At 45.9% G+C, this 14,656-nt stretch overlaps 3 protein-coding genes across 4 annotated transcripts; 2 read left to right on the forward strand and 1 right to left on the reverse strand.

The window, feature by feature from the left end:
• Positions 1 to 299: 299 nt before the first annotated feature.
• On the reverse strand, positions 300 to 2,011 carry GstS4 (glutathione S-transferase S4). Its single transcript, XM_031992941.2, has 5 exons — positions 1,627 to 2,011; positions 1,386 to 1,534; positions 951 to 1,118; positions 695 to 840; positions 300 to 549 (listed from the first exon to the last, which is right to left on the reverse strand). Exons 2-5 carry the CDS (start codon positions 1,522 to 1,524, stop codon positions 382 to 384), a joined length of 621 nt encoding a protein of 206 aa, XP_031848801.1. The 5' UTR covers positions 1,525 to 1,534; positions 1,627 to 2,011; the 3' UTR covers positions 300 to 381.
• A 277-nt stretch (positions 2,012 to 2,288) lies between these two features.
• Positions 2,289 to 8,627, forward strand: LOC116432386 (glutamyl aminopeptidase). The gene is made up of 16 exons (XM_031989166.2): positions 2,289 to 2,441; positions 2,583 to 2,836; positions 2,908 to 3,055; positions 3,114 to 3,384; positions 3,629 to 3,897; positions 3,956 to 4,090; positions 4,614 to 4,897; positions 5,139 to 5,227; positions 5,291 to 5,418; positions 5,486 to 5,689; positions 5,746 to 5,825; positions 6,729 to 6,877; positions 6,952 to 7,090; positions 8,060 to 8,173; positions 8,281 to 8,389; positions 8,466 to 8,627. Exons 1-16 carry the CDS (start codon positions 2,289 to 2,291, stop codon positions 8,613 to 8,615), a joined length of 2,676 nt encoding a protein of 891 aa, XP_031845026.2. The 3' UTR covers positions 8,616 to 8,627.
• A 1,053-nt stretch (positions 8,628 to 9,680) lies between these two features.
• On the forward strand, positions 9,681 to 12,335 carry LOC116432438 (uncharacterized). 2 transcript variants are annotated; one of them, XR_012999480.1, is made up of 4 exons: positions 9,681 to 9,850; positions 10,214 to 10,430; positions 10,517 to 10,756; positions 12,019 to 12,099. XR_012999480.1 is itself a non-coding variant. In XM_031989329.2 (4 exons), the coding sequence occupies exons 1-4, from the start codon at positions 9,681 to 9,683 to the stop codon at positions 12,148 to 12,150; spliced, it is 675 nt and encodes a 224-aa protein (XP_031845189.1). In that variant the 3' UTR covers positions 12,151 to 12,335. The 2 variants fall into 2 exon arrangements, 1 of the variants encoding a protein (XP_031845189.1); XM_031989329.2 differs by having other exon boundaries at positions 10,517 to 10,672; positions 12,019 to 12,335.
• Positions 12,336 to 14,656: the final 2,321 nt, after the last annotated feature.

The raw sequence follows: 14,656 nt of genomic DNA on the forward strand, positions 1-14,656 counted from the left end.
TTCTGCGGTTAGCTTCGCGCGAACGGATCGACCGGTGTAAACAGACGCATCGATCGGTCGAGTTAATTGGGTCAATAGGTCACTGACCGTTCCCGAAACGTTTGCATACCGACCAATCGAAATTATCTCCTCGGGGGACATGGAAACCGGAAATGCTTCTTTGTATCTCCCCCGGACGGTCTTTATGTCCTTCCGGATTTTTATGGTGAATTCACGTTGGAAAGCGCGGCAACGATATAAACGACGGTCGATAATGCAGCGGGTCCGAATGAGTAGCGCCAAATTCGAGTGACTATTTCGATGTTCTCTTTTATTAGACTCTTACATGCGATAAGTATGGCTGATACGCTGAGAATGTACGATGAAAGGAACTGTCTACTGTTAGAAGGTCAATTTCGGTCTTTTCTCCACATACGTCTTGATGCTTGGAATCGATAGAACCTTCTCCTTCAGCGACTTCAGGTGCGGTTTATCCGTCGTAATGTCGGACTCGTAGGCCGTGCTTAGCGCGTCCGAAATGGCCACGAAGAATAGGTCCGCGTAGCTCAACTAAATATTCAATATTTAGAACATGATAACGAGAACATTAACATTGAATTCCAAGCTCGTGTTAACCAGTTCTTAAGTGGTAGCTTAAGTCTCGTTTCAATTAGCAATGAAATTCCAACGTAAACGGTTCAATCAAAACGCTCACCTCTCCTCCATGCAAGTATCCCTCATTGTCCTTCACCAGATTCTCCAATTTGTCCAGGTAGAACGGTACCACCTGCGTGAACACGTCGGTCTTCTTCTTAGCCTTCAGCACCGGGTCGGTCTCCCTGTAGTAGGCCGATACAACGACTGCGAATCGAGGAAACATGTCGATTACCGAGGCGTCGCGGGATTTAGCGATTATTTGCAAAGTCGACAGAAAAGGAATCAATTTTCCCGGCCAGGGAATCAATATTTACGTCTTCTGAAGTCGTGAAGAGCGTTCGCGATGCTGTCGATTTGCAGGTTGTCCAAGTCGGTCTTCCCGCGCAGATTAAATTGCTTGGCCAGGTATTGGCAAATAGGCAACGTTTGCGAGTAAACCTTCCCGTCGATCTCCAGCGTGGGCATCTGACCGAACGGGGTTGCTGGAACAGCGTGAAAATCCCGGCACGCGTTTAAAAATTAATCCGTCGTACTCGAGAGCTGACTCTTGGTCACCAATTGATTCGACGCGATAAAATTGAACATTAAATATTAAATATTATACATGAAACATTGCACAACGCGTCGCTACGTGGAATACTGAAACAAAGTGGTGTTAACCGTTAATTCATGTGTGAATTATTCTTAAATTAGTATCAACGAACATCGTCCACATCTTGATTCTATTATCTGTATCTTTCAATTATTACTTGGCTTAATTTTGGCCCATTCGCCGGATGCAAGTTCGACGCGGACGTCCTCAAACTCCACGCCGCCGTAACTCAAGAGAAACCGTATGGGCTCTCCCAGGCCCATCACGTTGAAGTACACCAACTTGTATCCCGTCATCTTTGCCAATCTGGAAGACATGATACACTTAACTTTACCGATTTTCTGTATTGTCACTAGACAGTTTTAAGACCGCCGAGTGTACGCCGCACTCGAACTCACTGGAGGACAGAGCGAAGTAGATAGCGTTCACAGCACACTAACCGCTTTTCAGGGTTACGATAGAATTATATGTTTCCCCTACTCCTGAGGCGTGATTCCGTTCGTCTGCGTCCCGTCTGAATGGCTGTCTTTGTCCACGAACTAGTCCAAAGACCCCGATTGGTGCTGCACTCGGAAGAAACTCGCCGCTCCGACTACTTTCACCTCTGAACCTGATTCTCCTTCGAGAACCTGCGTCTCTCCGGCCGTAAGACATGTGTATATACGAGATAACTAAAATGTTTACCGAAGATTAAAGTTGTGCAAACAATACCGTGGCAATATCGCGTTCAGATCGATCATCGTCCCGCTGAAGTGAGCGGAATCTCGTCGATAGAGGCAGTGTTTCGATCGGCTAACCAATCTCTCCATCGAAATGCTTCGAGCACGTTCAATTAGAAACTTTTAATCGGATCCAGCGTATCGCGAGATTCGCTTGAAACGGAGTTATCAGTGAATAAAGACCTATTTTTCAGACGGGTCTCGCCGATAGTCGTCGTAACAGCGAGCCTTTGTTCCAAAAAAAAAAAAGGAAGAGAATGAGGAGCTGGGGATTTATCTTAATTACAGTAGCGTTCGCCGGTACGATGGAATTCCGCGAGCCTGACGATGACTCGTCTAAAATGAATTCGGCTCGATATCGCGACGGGTTCGTGGACATCGATAAACGGCTGCCGGAGGACGTGGTCCCCACCAATTACGTGATCGCGATCTCGACGGACTTCCAGAAAGACCAGTTTCACGGATCCATTCGCATCGACGTCGATGTATTGAACGTTAGTGACTCGGATTCCTCTTGAACTCATCCTTTGAAATCCACCGTGTTATCAACCGAGCTCGATGAATATCCCATTCCTTAATACGTCAACAGTATCTTATAATAAATTAATAAGAGAAAATATTTAAATTCATCACAGGCTCGAGGCCACATCGTCTTACATTCGAGCAACCTAACAATCCTATCGACAAAAGTGCATTCCGTGAAATCGCAAAACGAAGTCCCATTAAAATCCGTGATACCTATAGAGAAGCGTGGGATGCTGGTTATCAAGATGTTCAGCGTAATCCCTGCAGGGCAGTATTCTCTCAGAATGAATTTCACCGGAAGTTTGAAGGGAAAAGTCGCCGGGTTCTATTTAAGCGAGTATACCGAGCCCGGAGGGTCCGTTAGGTAATTCAATCGCCGATCTTTGTTTGCCGAAGTGTTTAATAATTTCGCGAGCTCGCTGGAACGTCTGTCAGAAAATTAGCGGTGACTCAGTTCGAGCCGTTTCACGCGAGGGACGCGTTCCCGTGCTTCGACGAGCCGAGCTTCAAGTCCACGTTCCTCGTTCGTCTTCTTCACACAGAGAAGCCGTTGTACCGCGCCTTATCGAACATGCCGGTCACCGTAAGTTAAGAGAGACACGAGATTCGAAGCGCCGTTCTCAGCTAGCCTCGTCCCGCAGAAGACGGAAACAATGGGGGACGATGGATCGTCGACGGCCACGTTCTTCGAGCAGTCTCCGCCGATGTCCGCGTACCTCGTCGCGTTCCTCGTCAGCGATTTCGAGTGCGTGGAATCGAGCCTGACGATCCTGAACGGGTCTAGCATACCGGTGAGCGTTTGCGTGAGACCGATGTACAAGAACAAGACGAAGTTCGCGCTGGACGTGGCGATCAGAGTGATGGAGTACTATTTAACTGTCTTCGACGTTGATTATCCCATGCCGAAGCTAGGTAACTCGGAGTTTTTAATCGCAACTTTTGTCATAGATATCTTAACAGACGAATTCTCCGTCATTAGATCTCCCGTTATCTTCCAATCTTCATTTAATCTTAATTCTAAGGGATTAATCGTAGATACGCACATGTGTTTCTGATGTGCGTTGACTGATCTACGAGATTCAATGTTTTCACTAAAGCAGAGATGATTCTCCTATAGTAATCTTGAATACGATAGACGACATTTCCTGGTAATTAGACTTAGTTGGCATTCCCGATTTCAACGCCGGCGCAATGGAGAACTGGGGCCTGATCACGTTCCGGGAAACGGAGCTGCTTCACACTGACAACGAGAGTTCCTACTGGAATACGAGAAGCGTCAGCTACACGGTGGCTCACGAGCTAGCGCACATGTGGTTCGGCAATCTGGTCACCATGAAATGGTGGAACGACCTTTGGCTAAACGAGGGATTCGCGACGTATATGGAGCACATGGCGGTGGACTTCGTGTTCCCCGAATGGAACCAGGTCAATTGCTATAAAACTTCATTGGGAAATATCGCACTTCATGTTATTGTTTCATTAGATAGACTCCTTTCCGTTGCACACGAAGTACGCAGCTATGAAGCACGATAGCAAGACCCGAGCCAGACCCATCGTGAAACGGGTCGAGGATCCTGAGGAGATCCAGGAGATGTTTGATCGAATTTCTTATCAAAAAGTATAGTATTCGTTCCCTTAACCAATTGCATTATACACAATTGATTCGTCCTCTTTTCGGAAATTGTTGACTGAGAATAGTAAGTATTTCATTCATGAGTGATCAGTTCAAAAATCCACCCTTAGACTTTTTTAGGTCAAGATTAAAATAATTGTAACCGTGTTACAAAACAAGCATCGTTAAATAAGACTTTGAAATACATTCTTGTCTTCAATTAACATTCGTTCCTCCTAACGATCGTTTCATTAATAATATCAACCGGGAAAGTCAAGTGGAAAATTTAGAAAGAGAATGGTGGCGTCATCTGGCAGCGGCGTGCACAACTAAACAGCGAATTTAATGTTCCCAAATACGTACAACAATTAAATGTACAATTTTATTAACATTTAAAACAACTATTACTATATTAAGGCCACAGTTACACATTCCTTAGAATTTGAAGTAAAATAATATACAGTAATTCCTGATAACATTATACAAAACAACCAGTCTTCAGAATTAGAACTATGCTTGGATTCATTAGGCGGCAGCCGTGATCAGAATGCTGGAAGACGCGATCGGCAAATCGAAGTTCGTTCAGGGGGTCAGAGATTATTTGCTAAGACATCGATTCCGTAACGCAGCGTCGCGCGACTTGTTCGAGGCTGTCCAAAACAGTAGCCGCAGCGGCATCAACATCATCGACTTCATGAGCCGATGGACCAATTTCCCCGGATTCCCGTTGATCAACGTTCATCGCGATGGTTCGGTTTTTCGACTCTCGCAGCGACGATTCGCGGTGAGCAAGAAGTTTCGGCAGACCCTCGAGTACGTACAAAGCCTGGTATTTACATACTGAGAGACAATTGTCATCGTTAAATAGTCAACAAATATTTCGCATGTTCCATTTCCATTTTCATTCCAGTAAAAAACGATTGTCTTTCAGTCTACTAGTCTAGACTTAACACTAGGTTCGCTTCACGGATTTCATGAATCCAGTGTTAAGGGCCGGAAGAAAAGCGCTCGATGAATCGAGGTACCATCAGCGTATCATCGTATTGGTTCACAGCGACGGCAGCTGGACCATTCCCGTAAAGTACATAACGAGCAGAATGGACGGCGTGAAGTTCGACTGGTTCCTAGCGAATTTTTCTTGCGGTAATAATCAGACCCGGCGCGCTGCGTGAACCATTTCCCGGTGAGTAATTGACCTGATTGCAGTGGAGCTGACTCTGGAGAAGAAGGTGGATTGGATTAAACTGAATCACAGGTCCGTCGGTTACTACATAGTGAATTACACTGAAGACGCTTGGAACGTCTTCCGCGATCTGTTGTCCAACAACCATCAGGTGTGTATTGATAATTGTTTTGGTAATCGGCAGTCTCGTTTTTCGATGTTGCTTTCAATGATCCCAGGTGCTGAGTCCTACGGACAGGGCTGACCTGCTGCACGACGCCATTCTGCTGGGGGACGCAGCGGATTTGAGTTACTTTGCAGTCATGAATTTGACTACTTATCTTGTGAACGAGACTCATTATCAACCCTGGGCGGTGATCGCTGAGTGGTTCGGTCGGATGAATAGATTGCTGGGGGAAACACGAGTGTACGCTCGTTTCCAGGTACATCGATTCGCATGGATAGTAAGATTGTAGTAATTTATAATGAATTTTCATAGTCATACGCGAGGAGCCTTATCGATAGAATTTATCATCGTGTCGGATGGCGCGTTGCGGTAGAAAAATCCTTCTCTAACAGGTTAGTCCATCTATGATCCATCTGTCGTTAATTTTCCCATGATCCGAGTCGTACAGTACTGTTTCTGCGATATCCAGTGTTTAAATAAACCTTCGGAATCATCATGCACAAAGGATTATTATACAACAGCGTACGAATTTGAATCCGATGTATTGATCAATTACCAGCGAAGGAATTAACACGTTAACCATGATGGGTTCAGCGATAATCAGCTTCCTGCAAATGAATTAACATGAAAACAGCGTCATTAGTCGAGCACGTTGCATAATACATCACTGTTATACATACAAGCGCGTCGTAAAAACGTCAATCCCCTATTATTCGTTACGTCGGGATCACCGAACATTCATCAGCATTTCAACGTGACGTAACACGAATTCCATTACAAAAGATTTCAAAATGACACAACCGACATAACGCGGAATACCGTCACATCGCACAAACCTCAAAATAGGATTACATAAATTTCAATATAACGTGACACGAAGGAAAGTAGAAGTAGCCGTAAAAAATCCATACAGATAAATAATTGAATCGCTCAGAAGTCAACGCTGTTAAGTTAATATTTTGATATTTTCTGATTTTCTTAAATGTTAATGAAATAGACAAGAGCTACTCCTGAGCTACTCAATCGATGAACAGTAGAAGGTCGATCGAACAGAGAATTAACCCTTTGCCAACGAATATCGACATTTCGGCGAGGTGAAACTTAATATTCGTAACACCAAGTCGCGAACAAATGATCCAATTAGTCGAACAGCAAGAGATCAGCACGTAGTTTGCTTTTTGTCTATTAATCAAGCAATCCATGTACAATTTAGCTCGATCTGCCGAGGGTTTTGTACATTTCAAAGAATCTTCTGCCGCAAAGGGTTAAGCAAAACCGTTGCGATTCATTTCAAGAGAACTCGGCTCGCTGATACTGCACGCGGCGTGCAGCGTGGGCCACGAGCACTGCCTGGAAACGGCCAGGCGGAAGCTGAGGGACTTTCTCGACGGCAGCGCCGCGGAACCGCTCCCGGCCGATATCCGGCCTGTCGTCTACTCGTTCGGTGAGGGAGAGAATTTCATAAACACGAACGCGCTCCCCGCGTTCTTTATTATTCATGATATAATGCCGCGATAGGCCTCGCCACGCAGCCCGCCGACGCCGGATCAATATTTGAAAACATGTCGCGGCTACTCGCGGGGGAGACCGACGCGCAGGAAAGGGATCGGCTGATCATTGGGCTGGCCGCCGCGCAAGATAAACGCCTCCTTAGCCGGTTCGTCAACTCGCCATTCAATCGCCAGGCCGCTGGATCCGCTCGCTATTAATCTTTTGCACTCGAAACTTTCTCCCCTGCACGTATTCATTAAACACGTTCCGCGCTGGACCGATTCTTGGGTACTTTCTCTTCAGGCCGAACGGAATGCGATTCATTGTTTTGATCTCGACATCGGCAAGAAAGGGGTGTAGAGATTAAGATGCAATAGACAACGAATCAACGAATTTAATTTTTAAATCATTGTTTTAATAAACACGTGGTTGAACAGTTACGCTACTAGGCGATCCATCGTCCTGAACAGGAAGTTCATATAGGGCGCGTACGTTCCACACGGCACGGAACGTGTTAATTTCTGGTAAAGCGCTGATTAAATCATTGCCCTTGTTAAATGGTAATAGCACGTGAATCGATGGACGGAGCTGTTCTATTTAAATACCTCGTGTCTCGTTGGTACGATATTGAATACTAAATTTTATAGTTTCGCTGTATCAAATCGAGCGGTGGCTGAGAGTCACCTCTCGAGTGCAAAGGGTTAACTTTCCTCGTTCCTCGTACTATCTCCCGTTCCCTCTTCGATTTATCGGTACTCTGTTGTTCCGACTTATTTGTGGAACATTCGGTCGATCGAAGGACAAAAGGCGATTTTCGGTAAACAACGCTACTTTGAAAACTCCGACCGGTCAAGTTGCTTCAGCGACTCGCATCGTGCAGAATTTCCACGTATTCTCTTGCCGTACTTATTTATCGCTTTAAAGATAGACGTAGGGCACCGAGGAAAGTTCTAACCTTCGGTTGCGTTTATTATAACCTTTCCCACAAAGTAGTGGCCGTCGCACTTCACGTAACTTCGCGGTGCGAGGCAACGAGCCATGGAATGTTGAGCGTTACATAAATAAATAGTTATATATTTAACGTAACATCAGATTGCGTTCTGCTCCGCTGTGCAACGGTTTCTGTATATCTCAGATACTTGGAGCAGACGGTGAAAGGAAACTCCGTCCGTAAACAGGACTTCGGCGAGCTGCTGATCAAGATGGCGTCCACTCCGGCGGGGCTGGAGGTCGCCTGGAATTTCGTACGGTGCGCGCTTCTGCGACGTAACATTGTATCACGATAACCAAAGATAACGTTTCCGTAATCTTCGCGATCTCCGCGATAATCGTACTGGGTTATTTATACATTTGCAGGTCTCGTTGGAGTAGTCTGAACAAAAAATACGTCTCGAACGGTTACAATTTGGGACGAGCCGTCGTCGCGATCGTTTCGCTGTTCAAGGACCGACAACTACTGCACGAGGTGATTTCTGTACTGTCCGCACGCATTCGTGAACGATTAACAAGTACGAAAAATGATAAAATGATTTATTTCGCAGGCGAAACGATTTTTCTTGCGCCACGCCGACCTCGGCGTGACGGAAACTGAGAAGAAGAACGCCATCGAGGAAGTCGAAAACAGCGTTAACTGGCTCACTGCAAACACACGGAGCATCGATCGGTGGCTAACGGCCAATGGCTTCGATTAAATTTTCTTGTTTCCAATCGGGAATCGTGCTGCGGAAGCTCCGAACTTTCTCGCTTGACGGTCTCGGTATCGAAATATTCGTTCCACGAAAACGTTAGAGAGTATTTTAAGATTCATTATCGGTCCAAAGCATAGATTATTGTATCTCAATCGTCGATACGCAACGAAAGTATGTGGAAGATTAATTTCTCTGTTGTATACAGCGATAATGAAGTTATATCGTGCTCGTTTTTCGCCAAGAAAAATACGACGATGTATAGGAACAATCAAAAGAAGGATCGATTCTGTCGATAAGATTCATCCCCTAAAATCATCCAGAATCTCTGCCTCTGTTCGTCCAGCATCAAGCGGAAGGTTCGCATTGGTCGTGTACCTGTCGAATTATCTAATCTTCCTCCGTCCCGCCGCGCCGCGTTCCATCGTGAAAAATGAAGAAAAACCAGAAATCCGAGCATCGTTAAACAATGACGGGGCATTACGTTGGGAGGGTGCAGCGAGCAGCGGCTCTAGGACGCGCGACACGCGTCGTACTATCGGGTTTATCGAAAATTTCTTTCATTACTCATTGCCGATACAGCGGCTATCCCTGGTAAACACTCGCTGAGCACCGTGTTTGCCCGCGCTCGGCTCTCGAAACTGATACAGACGCTCCCGTCATCCGTCCGCGAATGATCCTACGTGTTCCGCGACGCGAGTGCTGCCCCAGCGTTCGCTAGTGCCGACGATCGTGTCGGTTTTCTTCAAGGAACCGCGCGCGAAGCGTCCGTCACGCCGGAGAAGGTAAAGAAACCTTCTCTTCGGGGAACAATTCTTCGAAAGTGCGAATCACCTCGTTTAGCTACCTCACGTCTTCGATAGGTTCTTTTGTTACGATAAATTAAGGACAGCAGTGAATGCAATTGACAGTAATACTTCCGCGAGAGGAAGACTCGGATCTGATCGGTTTGACGTCAAGTAGCGTCGCGCGCGAGTTTCAAAGAGAACACCGGTGTGTCTGGAGGGAACCAAGGATCGTGTTAATGCTTTGACTGATTGCAAGACGAAGTGACCGTGTCCAGTGTCGACGATGAACAAGACGGTGCACTACGCGTTGGTAGCGTTCTGGGAGAAGTCCGGCTGCAAGATCGTCGCCGATTATCCAGCGAAACAGGACCCAGCTTACAGGGCCATCGCGCTCAGCACGGTGGACGGCTTGAAGTCCGTGGAGAACGACAGGATCAGTCTCGATCGGGGCAAGTAAGCGTCCATACTTTCATCGAATCGGTTGTCCGAAGGAAACAAGGACCACTGTCTCCATTCTCGCTTAAGCTAAACCAGATGCACTCTTGTAGTTTCTATACAGGAATGTCAGAAAGTCAAACTGCTCGGCAGTTCTAGCGTTAGCGAAATCCTTTAAAGATCTATAAATATTGATACTATCCCCTGAAATTTGTAGTCTTTCTCAAACCACCGACGCAGTCGTGATCCTGTATTCATTATTCAAGGATTAAGGGTCAGCTGAATTAGACATGCATCCAAAGACACCTTCGAGAAGCAAGATCAACAGCTCGGCAATCGAAATCCTCAGATCTACTTAACCTAAGCCTTCTTTTCCTGCAGGTACACGGTGCACGTGTTGATCGGCGAGCTGCACTACGCGTGCCTGACATCGAAACCAGATTCTCCGTCGTCGGCGGCCAGCCTAGAATCCTGCAGCCACGTTTTCCTGGAAAAATTGCGGAGCGTGTACAGGGAGCTGCCTATCTTAGCCGATCTTTCGAACGACCTGACCAACGTGGCCGTCGCCGACCTGTCGAAACCTTTGAAGAAGATTGTGGTGAGATCACCGGGTTGATTCCCGGCTGGGACTCGATTAGCCCGGTCGATAAGCAGAGGCAGGATCAAGCGTGGCACCGTTTGCAGGAGGAGTACAATCGGCAGGAGGTAGACGTGATTCCGCGGCTGGAGGTCGAACTGGCGGAGATCCGGAAAGCGTTGATGGATGGCGTTCAGAAATTGATCGACAGGGGCCAAAGGTTGGACGAGCTGGTGCGCAAGACCCAGAGCTTGCAGATCATGGTACGATCGATTCCGCCTCGATTGCCCTAAAGCCCGGTGCTCGCGCACCGAGCTCGACTCGGGGCTTTAACCCTAAACAACACGGTAACGTCCGATAGACATGTTTTCAAATTGCTAGACTTGCTCGTCGTTTCTTGTAAAAATTTACGGAGATTCTCGAGATTCGTGGCGCTCATCGTTACATCCATATGAGTAGAAACGTACTTTACAGTTCCTTGTAGAAGGACCTTCGTAATTTCGATGACAGTAAGAGATATCGATGTTCCGACTGAAAGTTTTCTGTTAATTTTAGCGTTACTAGCAACCGACAGCAACGCTTCCAATCGTGTCGGTTTAGCAGTAGATTACAGACGTTCGGCAGGTTACTATTTTAACTGTAATTCGACGGTGCGATTAACAGGTGATTCGATCGTTACTCTCCTAAATCGGGATTCGTCGGTGACCTAGAAATCGAGGTGATTAGAGGGGGTTGCGGTTGACATTAATGGAAAGCAAATTCATAATCGAATGGAAGGTTACAACCGGCTCGTCGTTATTAATGTGTAATCAGATTACATTCTGGTTATAAAAGCACGGGAGCGGAGGCACTTTTCATTGAATAACAACCGGCCGCGGTCGCATATTGCGGATACGACCCCAGCTCGTAACCGTCCGCGTTGTTTATTTGCCCGGGGTGGCCGCTCGAGATTAAGCTCTTTTATTTCGAAACGCTGAAAAGATACCATTAATTACGGGTGTATCGGCGAACGATTAACGGGCCTGCGAACTGATACCGGTTGCATTATTTTCAAGCTGGAACTTTTCTTATTGTTTCTCGTCTTTATTGACAGGAACTACGTGCAATTCGCTTGAACTGATCATTAAGATGACGCCGCTAGAGGAAACAACGGAGAACCAGCTCCGCGTCTTTTATTAACTCCACCTCGCTATCGTAACGTTCGACGAAATTAATTAAAAGTGACGAAAATAAAGCAACAAATAACATTTATCGGCTTTGTATCGCGAGCTCGGCCAACGGGCGGCCAGTTTATCGAAGCATTTCGGTGGAGCGTTCGAAGTTTCTTGCACTTTCTGAATAACGATTCGTTCGTCGGTTACCCTTGGAAATAGAATATTCTGTCGGATTATCGAGTAATCGTCATCGCTAACTACCGGACGATTTAATGTTAATCACCGAAGAAATTAAATAACGAAAATATTTCAGATACTCGATTATCTGCATTAAGTTCTAAGTAATCGCGGATGCTGCGCATGAAATTCACGATCTATTCGTTATTATTAATGAAGCTACTGCTAAGGATAAATGATAATTATTCGTATAAGTATTTATCGAACGTTCTGCGCAGTCGAGAAAGGACTTCCACATGATGAGGACCACCCGGAAGAAGCGAAACGTGGTGGTAGCCACAGCCACTGCTACCCTAATGTTCTTCTCCGCCTCTTTGTTCATCTTTCTGCTCTACATCGGGATTCTCTGACCACGGCGCTGCTTCCGCCGAGCATAGACACACCACGTTGCTCGAAGTGTACGAGGAAATAAATTATTTATTGCTCCCCCTGCCGAACTTCCTACTTCGCGGGGCAAACAGTTCCTTCGTTCCGAAACTATCCAGAATTCTGTGTTCCGAGGACACTGCGTTTCAGAATCACCACTAACGCGTCGAATGCCAAATCAACTTACTGTAACTCACTCGATTAAACAGTGTTTATTCGAAAATTCTTCTATACTCTAAATAATGCAACCTAAAGCGATTAGACTTAGCCAGATAATCGTCCAATAACGATAACCCAATTTGATGAAATAATTTCACATCATACCTCCTTCACTTTCTGCATTTTGCTCCGTGAAATCGCCCGGTATTATCCGCGATCTCCGTTATCTGAGATCTCGGAACCTACTTCATAAATATAATAACGCGTTTGCTGTTTCCCAGAGTCCTTCGAACATGTCACGCGGAAAATTTGATATTTTAATTTGGCATATCGACGAAAACCGGTGACAACTTCACGCGACAGATTCGAGTAAACATCTCCGATTTTCGCTCGCGCGGATTTCGAAGAGTTTCGTACGGGATTCTCAACGATGGTTTCCTTGTTGAGACTCGAAGTGGATCCCGTTGATCTGCAGGAGGAGATCAAAAGGAGGGACGACTTCGCGGAGTCGATCAGGCGCGAGCTTTTCGTCGCGGCTCGGAGAATACAGGTTAAACCTGCGCGGCGGGAAAGGCAGAAAAATAAAAAGGACTGATAACCTCGACCTCGACGGCGAAAGTTATCGTTCCCGTCCGAGCGCGACGGGAGATTCAAAAATAATAATACGCCGGGTGCCGTAATCGACACTTGTCCGACGCGATATCGATTATTTAAGGTCAAGACCGCGACATCGTGCCACTCTTTCTCGGCCGCGTGTTTGAAATTCGCGCGCGACTCTCTCCTCTGCGCGTCGATGTCTCCGCGAGGATGATTTATCGCATTCGTCTTGCACAAAATAAAAGGCATTGTAACATTAACTCCTTCACTCGAGAATTTTCCCGCTACGCACATTCATGAATTTCTAGCGAAGCGTTGATTAAATTATTGACCCTACTGAATGGAGATAATACGCGAATCAATGGAGAGAAACGTTTCATTTCAATATTTCATGTCCGATTGGATTACACGAAATACGATATCGAGTTTTATAGTATTGCTATATAAAAGGAAACCCGTGTCACCTCCCGAATGCAGAGGATTAAGCTTCTAACGGTCCATTGATCGGAGAAGAATTATCCCGAAGTTGTTCTTTTACTTTAAATTACTTCGTTCGATCCTCCGAATCCTAGGATCAGGACGTCTGAAGTACATTAATTGCATTAATCGGAGTTGCATCAGGGAATCGAATGGCCCGCGCGGGATACAATTTTAGACGTGACAAATTGCTCCGACAAATTTCAGATTTAATCCCCTGATTCTGTGTGTCTAGATAGCTAGACGTTTCAATGATCCCACGCATTACGTCTGCCAATATATAAGCCGACATATTTTACGACACGACAATATTCCGCTATCCGCCATTATTTTTAGCTAGAGAGAAATCGTGTACCCGTTTCAATTAAAACGGTTGTCACGTAATTCACTAATGATACAATGAAACAGGTAGGGTAAAGTATTGGTCGGATACCCCGAATGGAAGACATTAAATTCAAACAGATCTGAACTTTCGGTAGACAAAAATGGCGCCGAATATTCGAATCAGTCTCGGTTGTATCGGACAATGAAGAATTATGTGATAAATGTTAATTTTCATTAAGTCGCAAGTTGCGCATCCGCAGCGTAGCGTGACGTTTTAGGCGTGGATCCGTGGTATCCTGACCCGTAAGCATTTCCGGTTGCTGCACAGGAGCGCGATCACCATTCAGCGGCATTGGCGCGGTTATTGTGCCCGGATTTTCGTGGATCGATACCTGGTTGAGCGTGTTCATCAGATGTGGCAGGATTATTACGATCGAATGGCGATGAGGATCCAGGCGACCTGGCGGGGTTACTGGGTCAGGAGAACGGTCCTCGATATCCCCAAGATGCGACGGTGGCTGGAGAACGTTTACAAGAAGAACGAGGAAACTGTGGAGAACATGAACAGGTCAGTGTCTGGAATATTAGTCTCTCGATCGTTGATCCTTCTTCAAGCTTTGCCTAATACCTTCTGCAAATTTTCCTGAAGAATTGATGAAAACTTAAATATATTATTCTTCGAAGGCATCTGCCAAGAAGAGATCATTCTTCTCAAATTTGAAAAACGCATCACGTTAATCTCTTGACTATGGATCATTTCTCAAGCATCGTACGCTATTTTCTATCCTGCGATTGGCTTATCAAATGGAAACCTCATTCACCGATCTCCCGTACATTCGTTTTAATTAGATTCAGACAAAGCGAGATGGAGCACCGAGAACGCGCGATGGAGCACGAATCCATGCAGTGGATCCTCTTCATTTTGTTCAAGGT

This window comes from Nomia melanderi, chromosome 9 (genome assembly GCF_051020985.1).
Source record: "Nomia melanderi isolate GNS246 chromosome 9, iyNomMela1, whole genome shotgun sequence".
Taxonomy (NCBI): Eukaryota; Metazoa; Arthropoda; class Insecta; order Hymenoptera; family Halictidae; genus Nomia; species Nomia melanderi.

What these genes read in the sequence shown, in the direction of transcription:
- LOC116432386 (XM_031989166.2), top strand. Translation starts at nt 2,289, where the DNA reads ATGAATTCGGCTCGATATCGCGACGGGTTCGTGGACATCGATAAACGG. An exon ending in GAGCCCGGAGGGTCCGTTAG is followed by an intron (nt 2,837 to 2,907) that starts GTAATTCAATCG and finishes AACGTCTGTCAG; the next exon opens with AAAATTAGCGGTGACTCAGT. An exon ending in TGTTGTCCAACAACCATCAG is followed by an intron (nt 5,419 to 5,485) that starts GTGTGTATTGAT and finishes CAATGATCCCAG; the next exon opens with GTGCTGAGTCCTACGGACAG.
- LOC116432438 (XM_031989329.2), top strand. Translation starts at nt 9,681, where the DNA reads ATGAACAAGACGGTGCACTACGCGTTGGTAGCGTTCTGGGAGAAGTCC. An exon ending in AACCTTTGAAGAAGATTGTG is followed by an intron (nt 10,431 to 10,516) that starts GTGAGATCACCG and finishes CACCGTTTGCAG; the next exon opens with GAGGAGTACAATCGGCAGGA. An exon ending in CCCAGAGCTTGCAGATCATG is followed by an intron (nt 10,673 to 12,018) that starts GTACGATCGATT and finishes CGTTCTGCGCAG; the next exon opens with TCGAGAAAGGACTTCCACAT.
- GstS4 (XM_031992941.2), bottom strand. Translation starts at nt 1,524, where the DNA reads ATGACGGGATACAAGTTGGTGTACTTCAACGTGATGGGCCTGGGAGAG. An exon ending in ATGGGCCAAAATTAAGCCAA is followed by an intron (nt 1,119 to 1,385) that starts GTAATAATTGAA and finishes ACGCTGTTCCAG; the next exon opens with CAACCCCGTTCGGTCAGATG. An exon ending in GATACTTGCATGGAGGAGAG is followed by an intron (nt 550 to 694) that starts GTGAGCGTTTTG and finishes TTGAATATTTAG; the next exon opens with TTGAGCTACGCGGACCTATT.